This window comes from Dromaius novaehollandiae, chromosome 16 (assembly GCF_036370855.1).
Source record: "Dromaius novaehollandiae isolate bDroNov1 chromosome 16, bDroNov1.hap1, whole genome shotgun sequence".
NCBI lineage: Eukaryota > Metazoa > Chordata > Aves > Casuariiformes > Dromaiidae > Dromaius > Dromaius novaehollandiae.
The window spans coordinates 9641872-9663200 of NC_088113.1; the positions used below are offsets into that span (position 1 = coordinate 9641872).

The window sequence follows — 21329 nt, forward strand, 5'->3', positions numbered from 1 at the left end:
CAAAACATGTAAATTCGGACAGCTTCAGTCATAACTGATCTGATGATGAGGATCTTAATCCCCTGTGCTCCAGACTGTTCCACTTTCTCCACATAGTTGGTCTCCTGAGCTGTATGGAGTGTGCAACTGCATTTTTGCATCTCCACACAGTAGTTGCTTCCTCAAATGCACAATGTTTAAGCTGACCAGAACCTCTACAAAAAGCAACCCTCTTACACGAGGGATTGCAGCTGCCAATCTAGCTAATCTGGTAACCAAGTCACTATTCATAATAAAGGTCTTGGATAACTGCTCAATGTTAGGATCTTTCTTCTTGCTGACGTAAGCTATGTGTTGTAAAACTCCGTGCCACAGTAAATCGTTTTGATTGGATGCCTAAGGCAAAATTGTCTGTGCCAGAATTTGAAGTATTTTAGATACCTTGAACTGCATTCGTATGCTTGAATGTTCATAGCCCTTCTAGGTATCATTTCAGGAACTGAACCTTGAGAATTTTCATATTAGTCTCTTTATACTCAATATAGAAGAAATTAAAACTCTACTTTAGAACTCTGAAATACTAAATTACTCTAATGTAAATTGGCAAACTAAATTGTAGCAAATTTTGCTGGCTGGAGACTTAATGTAAGAAGCCTTTTCCAGATCATCTACAGTTTTAAGAAGGCAACTTTTGAGAAGTGCCTGTGAGGGAAGGGAAGAGAAACAATGGTTAAAATGTTTCATTTGTGTCATACAGAGTCCTCTTGCTTCACTTATTTTTGCATCACATTAGGTGAGGAAGTAAACAGCCCAAATAGTAAAACTGCTGTAGTTGTGTGGTAAGACTAACACTTGGGTGGTATGGTATTTCAGCTCAGAAGGGACTAACCATTGCTCAAGTGACAGGAAGGCCCAGGAGAAGATTTTGATTTTGATCAGCTGTCAAACGTTCCTGGATTATCTCCCTCTTGGCTGCATCATTTAGCAATGGAACTGGAGAAATCTTCTCTAAGATGCTGTTCAAAATAGCCAAACTTTCCTCTCCTTTCCAGAGGAGAGGCTGAAGTGACACATACATGCAGTCATCCCACTAGTTTTTATATTTTATGTACAGAATGTCTTCTATCCTGATTGTAAAGGTTTTCATGCTTGTGCCTCAGGTACAGGCTGGGTATGTTCTGGTAATAGAGCCACATAGTCGTAAAGACCAATAATCTTAACATCTTGAAAGCTTGTGTACTTTGCTTGTAACAAATATCAAGGCATTGAACTTAACTTGGGACAGAAATTGCAGCTCCTCAGCTAAAGCAGGAAGGGTGTTAGTGGAGTAACAAGCAGTTAAAATGTTTTTCCTAGTCATTAGCATGATTAATTTTTCCCACTGTCTGTTTCTTAAGATTTGGGCACAAATTTTGGCTCCAAGATTCAAGATAGTAAGATTAAATTGCCCTTATGGACACGAGTGTAGCAAAGCTTTTAGATGATGCCTAAAACTTCTTTCTCACCCCAGGTATTTTACATGTAGTGGACAAGGAGACAGGTACGGGAGGAAATAACCTGTTCCCTGCAATAGCAATAAACCATCCATTTATGGAGCTTTGGTCCATGGCCAGAAGTTGTTACTTGAGTTTTCTAATAGCTTGTGGTGAGGCGTTGCTGCTACTGTAAAGGGTGGTAAAGTCCTAGTGTGCCTTTCCAGCCCAGAGGACTCTTGACAGCAAAATACACCTTCTGTATGACGGGCTGAGTTTTTATTGTGCCTTTCCTTTTGCGGAAGGGAATGGCAGCTTCTCCTTTATGAAAAAAAGTGAAATAAGCTATTATACCTCTTTCCAGTGTTTTTGTTAAATATTCCTGGTAGATGCTTAGTGAAAATATGGCAGCTTTTTGGGTGCAGAAGGCTTTTGGGAAGGCCTGAAATGCTAGTGCCCACATGACAGCCTGTCAGGGAAGCTGCAAGGTGCTTCCAAATTGAATGCCATTCAGTTCCCACCCATTTCTACTTTATATCTCTTTCCCTTTCTCCCTACCTTGGCCCATCGCTTTTCATAAGATTAAATTAGGGCAACACAGTTTTAATTTGCTTTTGATCTTGCTTGGACAATTTTTTTGATCTTGTTCACTTAAATATTTTGTATTCTCTGGAACAGTTCCAAACCCACCAAAACCTCCTGCCCCAGTTGCCAGCTGGGTGCATGTCCCCTGACCAGGCTCTGCAGCCAGGTCGCAGCATCCCTGTCCTGCCGGGGTGGCCCACCAGGTATTTGTCCAGTATGTTCTTACCTGGTGAGTCCTCGGTGTTGTGGGGTTGCCCTCTCCTCTGCCTCTTCATCAGTTCATTCTTCGTCTAACCTCACCCAAACCTTTCCCTGCTCTTTCTGAGACCTTGTGGTACTCTAACTTGTTTAAAATTAGATATTTAACATACCATATAGATATTTAAAAATAAATAATCTAATCTTCAAGCTCCTGGCTCTTTTTTGGGAAGCCCTTACTATAGGGCTGTTTTCCTGGGGCTATCCCCCTTTCCTTGGGGCTTCTCTCCGATGCCATTCTGTTTAGCTGCTTTCTCAGAGATGGAAACTTCTCTCCTCTTTCTTCATCATCTTCTGAGCTGTTTTTAGTCTGAGAAGCTCTTTTCTAGCCCTTCCTAAAGGGTGTCATTTGAGTGGATTTGATAATTGATAGCTTACCAGTGAGCCCAGTACTGACTTTCATTAACTCTTTTTTTGCCAGTATAAAGTTTACACAGTGCATCACACTTTACAAAACTGATTTAATAAAGTTTAGAGCCCTGTAACACTTCTGTTAGACTTCATAGGTCTGAGTAGTCAGAATTCGATCAGGTGTGTTTTTTCACCTGAAATGATGAAAAATATACTGTTTCATGATCTCAGAAAATATGCATGTGATTGTTGAATTGTTCTAAACCTAACAAATTAATCAAATAAAATTGGTGATTTCTGCCTTATTTGACATAACTTTGCCATTACGAAAGAGGGGCAGTTTACCATTACCTAAAGAAAAGGTGTCTAGAGGGCAGAGGTGCATATGTAAAATTAACTGATTTAAAATATGTTTAAAAAGTTAGCAGAAGGTGACTAAGTTTGAATTTGGGATGAATTTATAATCAATCAAACACCTGCTATGGAGGATGTGAATGTAAGCTAATTCGCCAGGTTTCTGACATCACTGTAAAACTGCAAGTCAAAAACCATTAAAATAACTGTGCGTTGTGGTGTTTCCAGGCTGTCTAATCACAGTGAAGCAATTGGGGTGCTTCTGGCAGCAGAGGGGAAATCTCGGAAGTCGTTATTTCCAGAACCTGCTAAAACATTTCAGAAGAACAAAGACTGCTAGCAAAGCCTTTCTGCAAGCAGGTTAATGAGATATTCAAATTGTGCGCACAAAGACTTAAAGAAGGTGAACCCAGGACAGTAAATATGGAAGGCTAATAGGTGTTTCTGGAAAAGCTACTGTTGACCAGAAATTGGGGTTGCCAAGTGTTAATTTGCTGGCTATCTCACTTAATTTAGGAGAAGTGAGAAGAGCCAGATTGCTGCTCACATCTTTTTCTTAGTGCTTAAAAAGACTTCTAAATTTCTTTGAGGAAAATGGGGTCGGATGGAAGTGAGACGATAAAGGGAGAAGTGTGAATGGGATAAAATGGAGCCTGTGTGATCCCATGTCCTGTGCCAGCAGGATTCCCCAAGATGAGACTGATAGCTGTCCTCACTGGATGTAGGAGAATTCATGCCTCTGTGTGTAATTTTAGGGTTTAATTAGAAAAGTTGCCGTGAAAAACTGAAATATTAACTTAGGGAGTAGGCCTGTTTCCCTTGGTTGTAGTCTGTAAATAGCCTGTTTCTTGGAAGGAGAAGAGGAGAGGGTGTTCGGAGGGTTTCAAAAGCAGATGAGTTTGTCTCATGTGAGTTAAAACAGGGTAGTCCCACAGTTTGCTGTTGTGAGCAGGCCGTTCGTTCTGTTAAGGCAGGTGTCCGATCAGCTGCGTGGGCTCTTTGCCTTTTCTGTCCGTTGGCACCCTCCGCTCTCCATACACCGACTGCTTGCTGGAGGAGGCTTGTCTTTACTTCAGCTCTGTTCTTGTCATGCCATAGTTAAAACCATGCCTAACCCCTTACAGCTCTGTTCCTGGATAATAAGCAAAACTTGGCTGTTCCAGTAATACACACATGCAAGTATTGCAAATAGGGTTATGACTCAGCCTTTCCCCAGAGCCTTAAAGGGGGGGCAGGGGGCAGACCAGAAGCGCTTAGAACTTCCCATTCTTAAATCAGGCGTCCTTTTAATTAAACAGGGTTAAAAGCAAGAATCAATGTACAAAAATTCAGAGCTGCTCGTGACTGTTGGAGGTACGGAGGCAGTAGCAGGAATAGTGCGGGGACTGCGGTAATCTTTTGGAGGCGGACCAGGCTCAGCATTAGCAGGCAGAGCTCGAGTGCCAGGGCTGTCAAGCTTTCTAGAACAGAAGAGGTGCCAAAAGCTCTGTTTGGGTTAGCGGATACTAAAGGGAGAGCCTTCGGGGTAGTGGATCCTTGCCCAGGGAGCGTAAGCCCTGTCCCTGGTATAACCTTGACGCTAGAGAGAGACTCTGATTTCTGAAATACTTTAAATATCATACTAGTTTTGGGGGGGTTCAGCTTTGCTGACAGTAGAGAGTGAACTCTGCTAATAAATACTCCTGGTGAAGTAATAGTATTTCTCTCCTTGTTTAGCATTAGAGAGAGCAGACATTTAAGTGAAGGCACAAAAGGCAGGAAGCACATCAAAACGTGTGTGGTGATGCATGTGACTGTTCTGGAGCTCATACGAGGCGGGATCTAGTCAACTGTTAATCAGCTGTAAGCTGGGAGAGTTACTGGAAGCTGAAATAGAAATAAATACTCTGAATAGTTTGAAGATGCAGGCAGTAGTCATCAACTCAGAAGCAACCAAGTGTTCATGAGATTTATTGGGAGGTGGCCCATAGTACACCCCCCCCCCCCCCCAAAAAAAAAAAAGTTTCCCTCCCAGCTGGGTTACCTGTTGCCTGTCTGCCTGAGTTGGAGATGGTGCTAAATAGGTTTCTGTGATGTGGCTACATGAACTGGAATGAAATGGCTGAACTGGTTTCATGTTGGCCACCAAATAACCATCCATTTAGACTCTTAAATTCAGTTTGACAAAAAAGCATTCTCCTGTGATATGCCAAAAAGAAAATGCTGTGTCCTTCTTTTTAACTCTCCAGTCTGCTGTACTACTTTCACCTCCACCCTCAAAAAGAAAAAAAAATAAAGGAGAGCTTTAATGCCTTCTGATGACAGGCATGTGTTAACTAAAGACTAAAGTTCTCTTTCTTAACCTGCCTCGTGGCATTGCGTCGGAAAGGAACTCCATTGATTCTGAATACTAGGCAAATATTTGAGAACAATTTAATTCCTGGGAGGCAGTACACCCACCTGCCTGGAAATACTGAATTTGCAAGCGTTCCCCAATCTGCTCAGAGGCAAGTACCTTTCCGGTTGTAACTGTGCTGTGGCTAAAGCTCTCCTGCCGCTTTCTCCCTTCTGCTTTAAAAAAATAGTCGGACAACCTCCAGCCACTTCTGTCAGCCTTTTAGCCAGCATACTCTGTGAGAGGCCTTCCTGCTACAAATCCTTCAGCATGTAGCAAAGGAAAGCTAAGGGAAGGCAAATGTCACTAAGCAGAACTAGTTTCACTGGTCAGGCACCTTCTTACAGCTTTACCAGGCTCTCATTGCCTGAAAATACCAAATTGTTGTAAACGGTACCGAGGTTGGAGGAGATGTCTGGGACGGACTCGGTGTTCCCAGGGTATAGCCCTGGAACAGCTTCTGAAGAGCAAACGCCTGTTTCAGCAGGAAAGCACATGAGCTGATTGGAAAGGAATCTGGAGATGAAGGTAAAAGACCGTTCCTTTTTGCAGTGTTTTGCAGAAAATAATGTTGCTGTTCTAAGCTCTATAGAGAATAGCATTGAGCACAGCTGCACACATTTTCCATCAATTGGTTGATAGAAAAAAAAAAATTGATTCCATGCTGGTATGTGCCTCCTTATAAAGTGAATATGTAATAAAATCAGTGTACATTGCTCTATGTATAGCATGATGGTTTTTCTAGTGATGTACGTATTCATCAAGTGTAAATAGATGGTTGTTCTCTTCAGCCAGTGCTTCAGGAATCAGTGAGCAAACTGTGAACTGAAACCCAGGCAGTTTCCAAGTGGTCTGAGCTTCCAGGCTGAACTGAAGAATCATAAGTGTGACATGAGCTGCCAAAACATTTTTGCCCATGAAATGTGTGTTGTCCTAGTGGGAAGGAGAAGGGCACCAAGAAATTGCTTCTTGGCAGTTCAGAGAGCGTAGGTGTCCTGTCCCCACGCAGTTTGCCAGGAGATTGCTGCAAAGCTCCAGCCTGCTGTGAAAGATTTTGCTGTTTAGGTACTTGAAAATTCTTAGGTGGTTTATGCTGCAATGCCAAATATCCCACATATCCTGCCACTTGCCAGTATATCAAAATATAGAAACTCAATCTTGCTCTTTAAATATATCTACTGTACACACAAAAGCACTAGGAAGTTCAGGAGGATCAAGGAAAGATGCAGGAGGCAAATTGAATGTCAACTTTCATATGTTGCTTTATGTTTTCCTGTTGCAAGTGTCTCAAAACAATACCTGAAGTTACAGAAAACAGAAGATTAAAATCAAATTTTGTTGAAATATGCCTGCTGGTATGTTTTAACTAAAACCAGTTGAATGTTTTGAGGACTTAAGAACTGGTGTTGGTTAAAGAGAAAATGAACTTCTGGTAAAAGCACCACTGAGTCAGGAGGGTGAGATCTGTTTCTGGCTCTGCAATGCATTTCCTATGAAAGGGTCGCAAAATCCTTGTGTTGCAGTTTCCTATTCTTAGTGTGGGGGTAGTAGCTGTTTTAGAGGTGTAACTTCTTTACTATTAATCATGAGTACCTTACATCCAGGAATCTCTCGTGGAAATGCTGGCACTGTTATCTGAAAGCAGTTGCCAAAGTCAGCATAGTCTTTTAGGTTTCCTGAAGAGCTACTTAATTTTAGGGCATTGAGAAGCACATACCTGGAAAGACAGGAGACTCTTCAGGCATGCACACTTACTTCCTAGCATTAGAGGAATACTGGCCTTGACTCCTAAATGATTGTGCCTTTTGAGGTGGACTTGGTATGGTAATTCAGCCTCAGCTCCTTCCTGACTGACCAATAAAGAACGCTCTCAAACACGTTTACGTCCTTAAATATGTTTAGTTATAATTCAGACTATGTTGTTTTTCCTGTGCTGGATCTCCATTTCTTTTGGTGCTTTAAAGGACTTTATTGCTTATTGTACAGTTGGCATTGAGGATGAGAAGATGACTCTCTGGAAGTAGAATTGAAAGCACTAAAATCATTGTATGCATATAGATTCACTTGAATACCATCTCCCATCTTTCTTCTGTCACTTAATTTGGACCAATTCTAACCTCTGTAGGTGGTTTTCCACTAGCATGTACCCATCAGAGAGCTGTCATGCTTAGTTTTCTTGGTGGATCTGATATCGCAGAGGTAAGCATCTCTGCATTAGAGAACCATGAGGAGGGAATTCCTAGTCCATCCATTTTTCTTTCTCTTGCCACTTTCTTTTTCTCTTTCCCCACCACATCCCCCTTCCCTTGCTATGGGCCTGTCATGCCATGCACTGTGTGGGTAAGTGTAAGATAACTTTAAGGCCTCTTTGTCTAGATTAGACACTTGTAGAAGTAGAGTAGTCTCAAATACAGCAGGCCTAGCATTTCAGCTTTATTCTCTGTTCCTGTATCCTTATAATCTACTATTTGATGTTAAGTACTTAAAGGCATAGAAAGCCAATTTTCCCATCTACAAAGTGAGATTGAACTTGATATAGCCATGCTTACTATTTAACAAAGGGATCGCAATTATTCAGGGTCTGTAAAGCATTTAAAGATCATTGGACTAAAGATCATATAAATGCAGCTGTTGCTAAAATCAGTTAACTTGTCCCACAGGAGCAGTGAGTCCATTTAGGACTACTGAAACTAAGATTTTTTTGTTACTAATTTTGAATTACGGAAAGTACTGTAATGGGGTGGGGAAAATGCAGAGGTTCATGAGGGAGGCATGGAGTTTTCTCCCAATTTTATTTCTTAATTTTTTTTTGCCTCTCTGCTTGCAGATTCTCACAAACACAAAGATAAACACAAAGACCGAGAACACCGGCACAAAGAGCACAAGAAGGACAAGGAAAAAGACCGGGAAAAGTCCAAGCACAGTAATAGGTGAGGAAAAAGTTGATGGAGTCCACATAGGCTAAAACACTGTTGCTCATGCAGCCTTACAAAAGTTACCATGATAATAACTGAGGATAGAATTGTTACATTTTGAGTGCACTTTATATCAGTGTAGGTGCTTTAAGCCGAACTTTTGTAATTGCATGCCTTTCTATGTAGGTAGCTGAAGCCACATGTGTTGCAAATGTGAGCCAATACTAATGTATGAGATTGTTGTAGTTTAGTGTCATTGAAGGTGTTAAAAATTAGTTTAACCTCATCTGCATGAAGATTGATCAGCTTTGTTGGTAATCTCTCATGTGTGGTTCTGATTATGTTCAGCATAAACGTGGAGCTGTCTTGAGTGTTGGAGTAAACTCCACTGTTTCAGCATAGAGGGACTTGATGTGACTGCTCAGCCTTCTGAATAGCAGTGTCTGGAAAGATGGTCCCCCAGAATCCTGGTGACAGCTTTGCAAGACGGTCCTTTGTACATTCACCAAGCATTATGGACTAGTCTCAGCTGCTGGGTTAGATAGTAAATTTGAAAGGGTTTGCATGCAAATTTATCTAGTGTGAATGATACACTACACTGCCATTACCTCAGGAAGTTGTTTCATACCAGTCACCTCCTATAGCATCCATGCTGATGGAGAGGAGCATTTACTTCCTGTGTGGTGACTGATGGCTCTTAAGGTGATATTCAACTCCATGGTCCAGTTGATGTCCTAATCTAGGCTTCGAATGCAAAAATGTGATGTGCGGGTCTGTCCTTAGTGATTTGATATGGTGTAGTACAGGGTAGGTGTGTTGCATGTGTGACACAGCTCAAAAAAGCTTTTCTAGTTGTAATTCCTGATGAGCAAGTGCCATGGAGTAAATTTTACATTTACATATGTTGAATGTAAAATCTGCACAATTCAGTTACTGGAGGGTAAGTCACTGTTCTGACTTTCAGGAATGGCAGGGAGTGTTTATGCTATGGCCAAGCTAATGTTGTTGACTAATTGCTGTGCAGCTGTTGTAACACAATCTAAAAGGAAAAAAAAGTTTGTGTTAACAATGACTTCTATTAAAAAGAACTGAGTAAAGAGTGAGAGAGTCTGTGCTGGGCAGTGGGTATGTGTTATCAGGGTCACACTTTAGCTGAATATGCTGTGACCTTTTAAGAAGTTATACAACCTTACTGTTTCGTAGTGTTTCTTCTTTCTTTAAAAAAGTAAGCCATTGGAAGAAAAAAAATTCTAGGCCAAAGAACTTGCAGCATTTACTGGCTTCCACAGCAAAGACTAAATGCCTCATACACATTGTTGCATGTGATTTTCTCTGGTCGTGTCTCTATTGCCTTAATTTCTAGTTTCTCATTTTGCTGATCTTGAAGTCAGTTTTAGGGTGCATGCTTGATGTCTTGCATTTCCAAACGTTTATTGCTGCTTGAAAAAAATTCTTCTACAATCTTAGTAAAACGCATCCTTTTGTAAGGATTAATGTAAGTGCCATCTTTAAATTCCAGAACTGGTTAATGATTTGACCCTGTTTATGTAGCAGATGAAAGTGGTTAGGATATTTTCAACTGTAAGAAATATTTTTCACCCAACTCATAATGGCTCATAACTTGAAGCTGCTTAGAACTGATAATGTAAATGATAACAAAACAGTAGAAAGGAGATAAGAATGGCTAAACTGTTTTGGAAGGTGTAGCTTTGCCATGAGATGATATGTAATAGTCCTTAATCTTAAAGTAATTTCTTCCTCCCCACAGCATTACCTTGAAATCCCTGTAGGAAAAGTATCACATTTGGGCATCGTGCCTAAAGCCTCCAGCCACTTTCATTTATCTATTAGTGTTCATCTGTCCTCTGGGCACAATACACTGCATCTTTGAGTCCTGTAACAGAATACACATGTAGATGGCATGACTGAGCGTATGCATGTGTGGGATTTTTGTCCAAGGCTTGTTCTGGTGAGAGATTGTGATACTGCCTTGCTCCTCTGGCCCCTATACAAGGTGGGGCTTCACTTCTCCAGTCTGAGTGCACAGTTTGAAAACTTCAGTGTGTTTTCTGCCTTTCAAAAGTGCCGCCTTCAAAATGAGTGCATCAGGCTCCGGAATGACAAGATCCAGCCTTGAAGCTAGTATTCCTGGGAAAGTAGTATTCACCTACATACACATGTGGAGGCAATGCTTTGGTTAATCCTTCAGGAGTACTCTAAAATCTGCATAGCCCCATCCATGCTCAGTCACACACAGAGTACATCGTAGCTGCTTGCTGTGTAAAATCCACTTGACGTCTAAAACAAACCTTTTAAAAATAATTGACTTCAAATTGAAGTTTAAACATTTCTTCCCCAAATCCTTTAAGTCATCCACATAATTTCATAAATGTAAATTGTTCCTGTAAGGACTAGATTTAATTAACAATTGTCTTAAGAAGCAGATAGCCAAGTTTGCAACATGCTTTGGAGATGGGAGGTGGTGGAAAGATCTCTGGTGATAAGGGCATTGCTTGGAGGAGGGGGGGGGGAACTTCTGCAAGGACCTGAGTGGAGAGTGTTCTTGTGGCCAGATGACTGTCAAGAGTTCATGTGGGCAGTGTAGATCCAAGGATGGCAGAGGGCATGGGGGAGCTAAGGATCAGGATGGTGAGAGACTGAAGCAAGCTGAATGGGGCAAATAAATGTATACCGTGAGAAGCGCTGTCTTGGCTGAAAATGTTTTCATATGATTTTCAGCCTAATACGAAACTTCAGGGGTTTTAAACAAAAAGTGGATCAGGGAGAGAGTGCTTCAAGTCTGTTGCCAGTTACTAAAACTGAAAATGAATCCTTTAAAGAATTATCTCAGATTAATTATTGGAATAGCATATAAATTTTCAGAAAATTTATTCTGTACTTCAGGAAGGTTGCTTTATTCTTGCAAAAGATGTGCTGTATATTTTGTAATTGTCAAAGAGGTTGAATTTTGCTTTATCAGAAAGCTCAAGCCATCGTTGTCTTTGAAACTTGGGTTTGTACCTCCGTGTCACTATGCAGAGTGTGGTAAGAGTCGCCTTACTGCACTCCAAGAAATGCAGTATAGCAGTGCCCACTGTGCGCAGTTAATAGCATTGCCTGGCTGCGTTCGGAGCAGATCGTTCCTGCCTGCAAGAGTTTGACAGCTTCATCTTCTATTCTGTACTGAAACAAGGCTTTTAAAATAAAACCTGTGTCAAGAAGGCAGAAAAGCTCCCAGGCAGGAGAATGTTTCCTGTATGCAGACTTTGAAGGAAGGATCTAAACTGCTGAGATAAGTCTCAGAAATACCTAAAATAGATAATCTTAATTTCATATGGCAGAAGTGCGTGGACTGCTTTGTAGAGCTTCTTAATTTTGCTTCTTTCTTTCTTTCCCACTTGCAAGATGACACTTCTGTGTTCTAACCACTCATTTACAGCTGTAGTAAACTGGGAGAGAGCAACACTTGTTTGCCTCTGATCTTTCTTTGTCACCCCCTTCAAGGGAGGAAAACGTAAAGCCCACTGGAGAAAAATCCATACCAACGAATAAATCCCCATCACTTTCAAAGAATGGCTAAGCGTTGTCTTTTGTTCCTTTTCTCACCCCTTTACTTCCTGACCCCCAAAAGAAAATGTAATATACACCCTTTAAATATAAATGTTAATGGTTAAAAGAATAAAATGAAACAAATCTGATGTGGCAATAAGTTTTTGATCTGCGGAAGGTGAGCATTTCAAACAAGGCGGCCACGTGAAAGAATGAAATAATGGGCCCTTTGAAGCCGAGACTTGTTAGAAATTGGTTTCAAAGTGTTAGCAGAAATGACTGTCTGTCTGCTAGGTGTCTTGGGGTTTGTACATGCAGTGTGGGCTGCCAGTAGATTGAAGAGCGCAGAAATGGCTGTGACAGTGAATGGGAGTAAAGAGACTTGTTCTTCCTATGTTGCTCTTGCAGCACTGATCCATGTTGTCAAAGTGACAAGCATCTGAGCTGCAGGGGGAAAAAAATCTTATGTCAGATTGCATATTCCCCCTGTTTACAAAATCTCTCATGCTAACAGCTTGATAGGAACAGAAGCATGGAACATATATAAAGGTTTCATAGACATGATCTTCATTGGCATCTTCCGAGTTTCATGGTTTTGCTAGGAAAAAGACAGATTCAAAGTATTTGTTAGTGATGAATGAAGATAAATTTAAGTTTTGACTTCTTGCATACCTCCTAACCAATTTATTATGTGACCCCTAACGGTTAAGGGTTGTGTGAGTTTGGGGCAGTGAGAGGCAGGGATATCGGACGTAGAGAGGCAAAAGCATTTAGAAAAACACTAGCATGTCCTGTCCCCCAGTGTGGGTGTTTTGTTTTAATTCCCCTTCCCTTTGCAGTGCACAGTTGACCTTGATCAGCTCGCTTGTGTGACACTGCCTTCCACTAGTAAAATTTGTTGCTTTTTCATTTAGTGGTATGCCTGACTCTAGCACATCCATAGAAAGTACGTGCTATGCCTGATCCTCATCTCAAAGGACCTGCTAATGTCGTTCTACTTTCTAATATTTTAAACTGCTGTTGATTAGCCCAGCTTTTTATCTTGCTCCCATAGTGGCATGCTTGCTGAAGACCTGATCTGTTGTCTGTGAAAACTGGTGAAAAGATTTCCCCTTACTCTGGGAAAAGCGGTTTCAGTTTTTTCATTGCATAGCTGAAATCCCAGCTTAACCGTTGGGGGCTCACATGTTCAAGCCCTGTAATACCATATGCTCACTGTTAGTGTTATTAAAATACTGCAAGCCAGCTGAAAATCCATGCTTTGCTGGTGTGTATCCTGTTTCGAAAATTCTTCCCGCACAGTCGGACATTCCTTAGTATGTTTGCTCTGAATATGATCAGTTTTCTGTTAGTATTGTACTGTGTCAGACAAGACATGGGCTGTGTAACTACTGCTCTGTCCCCGTTGTGTTTTTAGATTTCACTGAAATCGCAGCTCCCTGTTATTTTATGCTTCAGTTGGATTCTAACAGCTACTGAGTCGGGAGGCAAAGCTCCGCTTGCAGCAGAGCTCTGATGCTCACTGGTAGCAGATTTCCAGACACAGGCTAATTGCAGCTGAGAAAATGAGAGAGAGGAAATAAGAGACACTTTAGATAAAGCATCCTTCCCAGCTTGTGATTTTGTAGCTGGAATGGAAAAGGCCTGGGAAGGGATTATTAGCGTACATAAATGGCACCTGAAGAATGCAGTGTTAAATTACTGCAAAGCTGTTGCAGTTTGAAGGAGGAAGCTGTGATCTGCACATCTGCCATTCTTCGGAAACATTTTCCACTTGTGACTTTCCCATGTGATACAGCCTAAGCAGCTGCTGCCAGGTGCATGGTCTCGCTTCCTCGCCCTCTCCTCCCTCCTGTCTCCCTTCAGGCATCCTGCGTGGAGAAGACAGCTCTACTTTCAAGGGAAATGCTTTCTTGGGTTGCATTTACTGCCTCATGCTTCAGTCTGAGCTCTCCGAGGCCTTTGAATACCCTTGTTCACGCTATAACTCCAAATGAAAGACAGCATGCAAGCTAACAAAAAGTCTGTTACGCTTTAGGAGATGCATTACTACCTATCTGGCCTTTGTTTGAACTAAGCCAGTATCATGATATGTGTTTCACTCTTTTTAGATGATGTAATCCCTGGTTCTGCCTTTATTAATATAGTGTCCTGCACTACTGGGGTTTTGGGTTGTTCTTACAAAAATAGTGCAGCATAAACACCTTTACTGAGGTGTAAAGCTCAGAGTGCTGTTGTAGTGGCTTAACTGTACTGGTTTGGGTAGAAAGGAGCACCTTGCTGTCAACAGGGCTGAGTATTTCTGAACTGGATTGTGGAGGGTGGTGGTCGGGGTGGTGGTGGGGAGGTGTTTTTAATGACGTGGTAATTGTCCAGCATAACTTGCAGTGAACTTTATTTTATGGGCGCTTCACTGTCCTGCTTCAGTGACTTCAACCTGCTTTGTTGGCAGAGGGGTACAGGAGACATGGGTTCGCAAATAAATTATGTGGCTGCATGCAGCCTTACCATGGTGGTTTGTGTTTTGATGGTGTTTTGCATGTTGGATTTGGGGGGGGGAGGAGGGGTTAGGAAAGCATATGGGTTTTTCCAGTTCCAAATAGGCCAGGAAGAAAGACTTCTGATCTTCAAATTGTTCCCAGTCCCTCTTAATAACAACTTTGGGGGGGTGCCTGGAAATAGCTTTCTGATGGAAGGCTGAAATCTCTTCTCCAGGGTAGGATGGCATCCTGTTGCCTTCTCTAAAATCGTGTAAGTCGTGTTCCCCTGGAGGCTTGCATAAGTATTTTAGCCAAATGAAAGACCAAAAATGTACAGTGTGCTGACTGAAGTTAATATCTGGGAAACCTGCTTTGCTTTTGGGGAAAAAGAAATTACTCTTCTCAAGATTGTTCACTGAGCCTTTGTTATCAGTGTGTTTCCAGATGAGCTTTACTGAGACACAAATTTCAGGCTCTACTGAGGATGACTAGCACAAGCCCGCATCTTTTCACACATCAGAAAATTTGGGGCTAATTTGTTGGTAACGTTGGAGTTGTGGTCCAGTGTCTAGAAACATGCATGTCTGACAAAGTTGCTCTATGGATGCGGGAAAGAAATCTATGTTCTTTCTTTCATTGGAGCAAGTAACACAAGAAACTTGATTTCTGAGGGGAATTTCTTCTGATCACATACTGGGAGAAGAGACTGGGGACCTCGGACCTAACCACTAAATACTGTTACTGTATTGAAAAGGAGTCTTAAGACTAAAATGAAAGACCTAGCTATTTGAGCCCATGTTGCTTAGGTAAGAAATCTCGCCCCTTGCTGCAATGCAAAGGGGAAGGATGGTCTTGTGTCTAAGAACTAAGACCGAATTGGGAATCCAGACTTCTTGATTCTGATTCTAGCACTGATAAACTTTTAGCGTTAGATTGTATAGCAGCTTTTCAGTGGTGGCCGCTTACTCCATTTGAAGCAGAGGTGTTATTTGTACAACTTCTTAGGTAAGCATAAATTTTGAGCTTTTTTTTTTTCTTCCGGAAGCAGGGACTGTAAGCATTCAGCCCATGTAAAAATGGTCAGAGCTCCTCTAGGCCAGTGGGATTGTCTGCCTTTTTCAGGTTTAGAAATTTTGCAGATGTAGATTGTCCTCCATTTGCTTTGTCACATTTTGTGTACTCCCCGTGGTTCCAGCAGGCACGTGCTGAAAACCAGTGCTTTTGCCTGCTAGCCAGAATGAGTATGGTGCTTTTGAAAACTTGACCAGGCTTTTCATTTTTTGCCTATCCAAACTCCTGAGTAACAGACAACCGTGATGAACTTTACCTTAGAGAGCTAACTCCATTGATTGCAATATGTGCCAAGCTTTGGAGATGCAAGCTCTTGTCCGACTCGAGCATGTTATTTCATGTAGGATTTAAATAACAAATAAGAACAAGGAGTCAGAAAATAGACACAGGCAGACCTGCAGAGACTAAAATGGGTCAAAGCCTGCTGTGTTCGTTCTTTGTTTTTTTCTTGTGTGATGATATACCTCTGTGTGTAATTGTAAGACTTGAATCTTTGGCAAATGAGGTACCTATCGTGCATACAGATACCACTGCAAAATACCGAGTCAGAATTTCCAGACCTTCCAGAGCTGAAAATTGTTTGTTAACGCTCAGGGAGTTTTGCTCTTTCAGAGGGTCAGTGAATGCTGTTGGAGGAAAGTAAAATGAAGTAGGTGTCCTGAGTCTCAAGCGTACTGATTAATAAGCAGGATACAGAGGCTGGGTTGTTAAATCTGAGTAAAAGGAGGAGGCACCTAGTGGATTTCTCAGATCCAGTGTCAGGATATTCTGTATGTACTTGTGTGTCTTGATCACACAGTGTACATAACGTGATCTGCTGGGTAAGAATAGTCTGCAGTTGTTAAATCTTCACTCACAGGCAACATGTGGTGCTGTGTGTCTATCTACAGGAATTTCTAGAATGCCAGTTGCCTTTTAACATTTAGATATTCCTGTACAGGAATATCTGTAGTACAAAGTGAGGTTTCTGGAGAGTTGAAATGAAACTGATTTCTTTTCCTGTTGATCCTGGTCTCTTTAATGCAACACAGTACATGCAGTATACAGATTTCCTTTAAGGTTGAGTTTTCTCCCTTTAACTGCTTGGGCCTGGAAGGCTGGTGTGCGTTTGGAGTGTGCTGCTCTGAGCTTGGATAATTTAGACCTTTTGCAGGTCAGGTCCATTTACGCTAGTGATTTGTGAGGCTCTGAAACTCTCCACATTGGACTTTACCCCGCAGTTCTGCAGCTGGGTGTGGGTTGGTGTTTTTGTGACTTTGGTTGCCTTCCTCTTAATTACACATAAGCTTTATGGGAGCTTGTTAATGTGCTGCTTGCTTTCTGTAGCCATGAGACTTCCAGGCCTTTTGCACAGTTTTTTGTTAGAAACATGACTTGAAGCATCTTAAATAATAATAAAACCTCCCACCCTCCTAGTGGGCATTCCAGGCTTGCTGTTTTCCAGGGCTCTATTCCTCCAGGTTGAGTTCGTCTTGAGTCTTGAAATAACTAAAATAAGGAAGCTGCCTGTTTCTAGCAAAGCTTTGTATTAAAATGTGTAGTCCTAAGGAGAAACAGCAAATGTCCAAGAGAACAGCAGCGATAAGAGCACATTGTCAAAATGTAAGTCCTGAGGAAGCAGGCATGTGAACTGGCAGCAGGAGGACGGCAGCGTGCTTGCAGCCCAACTGTGGCCAATAGAAAAGAGCCGGATTTCCACTGTGCCTTTGGCTTGCTTGAGCCAAGGGTGACTTCAGGGAGTCTGTACAGCCTCACAAATGTGTACTCAAGGCATGTTGAATTGACAGGCTTGCTGCTTGGCTTCCACAAAAGTGCTGCTAATCCACATTGCCAGTTCTTAGAATTTTTATCATGTCTCCAGAGAGCGTTTCCTCATGCTCTGGACTCCACAGGTCAAGTAATTCCATGAGAGTCTCATTTTCATTTGAAAACAGTGATGTTTTCAAAAAAAGCTTGAAAATGTGATCCAAATTTACCCAAATGTCTCAGAAATCAGAAGGGAGTAGAGAAGGAATAAAAAAGGTCAGCATTCTTCTCCTTGGGGGCGTTTTTTCCCCTCTCAGTCCTGACCCATGAATTTTGGATGTTGAACTGGCAGCACTTTATCGACAGTGCTAGAATCTGGGTAGTAGTAGAGCAGATTCTTGCTCGGAGACATCTTTGGTGCATCTCTGTCCTGATTTGTAGTGTTTCATCCTTGGGCAGTGTCAGTTGTGCTCACTGCCGTAGTGATTTTAAGAGGCCTAGATGATGGAACAGCTCCGACTAAGGACTGCAGAGTTATTCCTGCCTTTTCTATTTGACTTCGTATAAACACCATTATACTACGTATTCTGTCCGCTCTAGTTCTCATCTGTTTGGGAATAATAGAAAGCAGTGATTTTCCTTTTAAGTTCCCGAGATGAGCTGTTTTAGCAAACTGTTAACAAACTGACAACCTGTTGCCTGAACCAAAGCTCACATGGGCAGTGATGCACCTGGCAGCTCTGTTCCGGTGACCACTGTGTGCACTAGGGAAAAGGGAAAGCGGAGATGGTAAGAATTCAGCCTAAAATGTTCAGCCTTGATAAACATGGCAACTGTTGAATATCCTTGGCAGTCCAGGCTGATACAGGTTTCCTGATGTGAAATGCTTGGCTGTTGTGGCTATGTCTTTGTCCTCCTAAAAAGAATGAATGATATGTAACGGGAAATCTTGCTGGACCTGCCTGTTAGTGTGATCACTTGTTTTGTGGGGTTCGTGAGCATCAAGACTTATGCCCATGCTTATCACTGAAGTTGCCTGTGCTGGTCAAATCTCCTTGCCTTGTCCCCCTCTGCAAACTTTCTTTCTTATCTTGCAGTGAGCACAAAGATTCCTCGGAAAAGAAACACAAAGACAAGGAGAAAACCAAACACAAAGATGGCAGCTCAGAGAAACACAAAGACAAACACAAAGATAAAGACAAGGAGAAGCGAAAGGAAGAGAAGGTAGGTGCTTCTGTGGGAGACACGAGAGAGTGTTCTGTTTTGCACTGCCAATAATGAAAAGTCAATGGGTTGCATGTGGCTTAGGCTTCAGAGTCTTTATTGACTTGGAGAGAACTATCCCTGTGCCGAGCTTGAAACTTGTTTTATGAAATACAAGGTATTAAGTTACAAGGGCTTTTCCTGCAAATATTGTGAGTGGAGATGGTTTCACGATGGAGATGTGCCCACTTGCTTTAAATTATTCCTGTTACTATTTTCTCGTTTTGCCAAGCTTAGATTCAGAGACAAGGAAGGAAAAATGTATTGGATCACGTTTCTTCATGCAGAGATAAATGTAGACAAGTAGCGTATTTTGGACCAATTATGCACTTGACTACAATCTGTTGAAAGAATTGGAGGGCCAGAATATACTGAATTGAGTAAGACTTAGAGAAAATGGTGCCTTTTTGGTGTATCTTGTAGATCAGTCAGAGCTATAAGGGTGAAGATACCTGTAGCAGTGCCATTGGGGTCCTCCTGCGGGTTAAATAACCTGCCTGTGTTACATGGTGGAAAAAGATACAGTGCTCTGTGCAGTGCTACTCAGCTCCTGCTTTTTTATTTTTCAGATTAAGTTATCTGCTGGTGATATAAAAATAAAGAAGGAAAAGGAAAATGGTTTCTCCAGGTAAGAAATCAAGTCTATGACCTGAAAAAAGTAACAATTTGATGTTTCTTAAATGCTCAGAGCATTTGAATCTTCTTACTTGGTCTTGAAAAACGAAGTTGGAATGCCTTAGAGCCCTTCTGATGATACATCATTCTCAACTAAGAGAACTGGTAACTGATCTACTTTCCTAGCAACTGGTGATGGGAGCTGTTGAACACTTGCTGTCTCCCTGCATGTGCTGGGTTTTCCCAGTATTAAGTACTTGAATTCTGCCCGTGAGAGATTAAACCGTAGAAGCATTGGTAGCTGGGGTTGGGACAACCTCTGTTATAGTTGTAAAATTGGTATTTGAACCCTGCAATTGGTCTTTTGGAGACAGAGCCTCATAAAGGCAACTTTGAGCGTCTGTTCTGTAAGTGACTACAGTTCAAAGCCTTTGTAGTAAGTGGCAAGAAGGATGCTTGTCTGAACCAGAAATAGCTTTAGAAAATGTCTAGCTATTCTATTAATTACTAAATTAGTAATGCTTAGTAACTGCTAATAGTGTCTCCTGGACCTGGGTGTTGTATCAGTTGATGCTAAACAGTCATGTTAAAATTCAGAAGCGATTAATTGACAGAAAGTAATTTTTTAATATTTGACAAACTAAGATCTGTCACTTGTTTAAATCCAGGCTTTGATTGTTTTTAAGGTGGTAAATCTGGTCCTCAGACTTAGGCTTCTGTGCTGCTCTCTTGGGGAGAGTCTGATCCATGGTGTTGTGGTAGATGGGTATGCCTTACAAGCAGTTGGTATGTGTCAGGTTAAAGTTTTCAACCAGATCTCCAGTTTTATGAATCAACTAAGAAAAAAAAAAATCCTTCCAGTCTCACCGTGTTCTGCGGATACAGAGAGGTTGGGAGAAAGCACCTGTGTAGTCTATGCCTGTCAGCAATTCTCTGCATATTTTGAATGTGCCCACTTGACATGAGTTCCTCCATCTGTTTCGTTCTCGTACTTCTATTTAAAAATGCAAACTCTGTAGTTTTTATGCTTGGCACAGGAAAGCGGCGCCCTCTCCAGGCCCCTTTAGGGACTGATATTCTGGAAATGGAAAACAGTAATGTTTTATGGTGTAGAAAACAGTAATTTTTATTAACTCTTTCTAGTCTCTGCTGTTTAGCAGAGTGCATGCATGGGCTCATCTTGCCAGAGACTCTGGGTGTTCTCATGTCAAAGTAAGTGGATCCTTTACAGGTCCCAGCGCTTTTTTTAATGTGTTCAAAAAAAAGTCTGGAGGAACCATCATAATTGTGACGCCTTCAGGGCCAAAAGCTGGCTAAGAGTAAATAATTCTTTTTTTTCCTCCTGCTGAAATGTTCTTTTGCAAGTTCACCAGAGGGATGTGTCCTCACTCAGATGGTTTTGATTTTATTCTTTAAGACTTGGTAGGACGAGCAACGTTACAGTCTCAGGAACAATACAAGTCAGGGTTCAGCTTGGTCACGCAGCTCCTTTTAAAATAATCATACTTCATTTCCCACTGTTACAAAGCATTGGGAAATGCTTCAGTGTTAAATTAGACTAGATAAAATTCTGTTTATTGAGTTGTTAAGTAGTACTAGATTTCTGCCTGGGAGAGGAGAGAAATTAGGTGGGACAAATACCTCTTTTTCCATAGATGTTTTGCAAGTGGTCTGTGTGCTGCAGACTCAAACCTTAATTATAGGTGATGCGATAGAAATGGCTTCTTATAGCAGCACATATCTGTTTCCTGAGTTGCATCCGCCAGCACTGCAGTGGCTTTACAGCTGTGAAAGAGCAACCTGTCTTGTTCTGCTTCATGGACGCATTACCAGCTAATGTAAGACTCCAGAATGTCTCTTGCTGACAGTGATCTACAAAACAGAATGCTGTGCTTTTTTTCTCCCACTCCACCCAGTTGTAGAGTCTGCATGTTGACTTGGAAACTGAGTCAATTTGATAGAGAAATTGATGATTGAATATGAATAGGAAGGCTCAAGATATCACTGTTAGTTTTTCCACCTGAGTGGAGTGGTACTAAGTGCTTCAAAATGTAATTTCGGACTCTTTACAACATCTTTTTCTTTATGAAGATACTTGTGATGCCTCTGTGAAATCTAGAAATAATGAGTTTGTTTAAAAAGAGAGTCTCTCTTGCAGTCATACTCTATTTTTTTTTCTTTATTACTAGCATCTTGGGATATTATGGCTGAAAACATTGAGCCTAATTTAATAATTGTGGTCTGTTGAGAGGGACAGGATTGTTTGTTTCCCGCAGTTTGGGTAGTGAGAAGAGACTAATCAGTTTAACTTTGCCAA

The 21329-nt window shown here is 41.5% G+C and overlaps 1 protein-coding gene across 1 annotated transcript in view; it reads left to right on the forward strand.

Moving 5' to 3' along the window:
- TOP1 (DNA topoisomerase I) overlaps window positions 1-21329 on the forward strand; it is a 69471-nt gene that overhangs the window by 24037 nt on the left and 24105 nt on the right. Inside the window, exons 3-5 of the mRNA XM_026093000.2 lie at window positions 8201-8303; window positions 18232-18358; window positions 18967-19025. Coding sequence (XP_025948785.1) covers window positions 8201-8303; window positions 18232-18358; window positions 18967-19025 — 289 coding nt within the window. The remainder of the gene's footprint in view (window positions 1-8200; window positions 8304-18231; window positions 18359-18966; window positions 19026-21329) is intronic.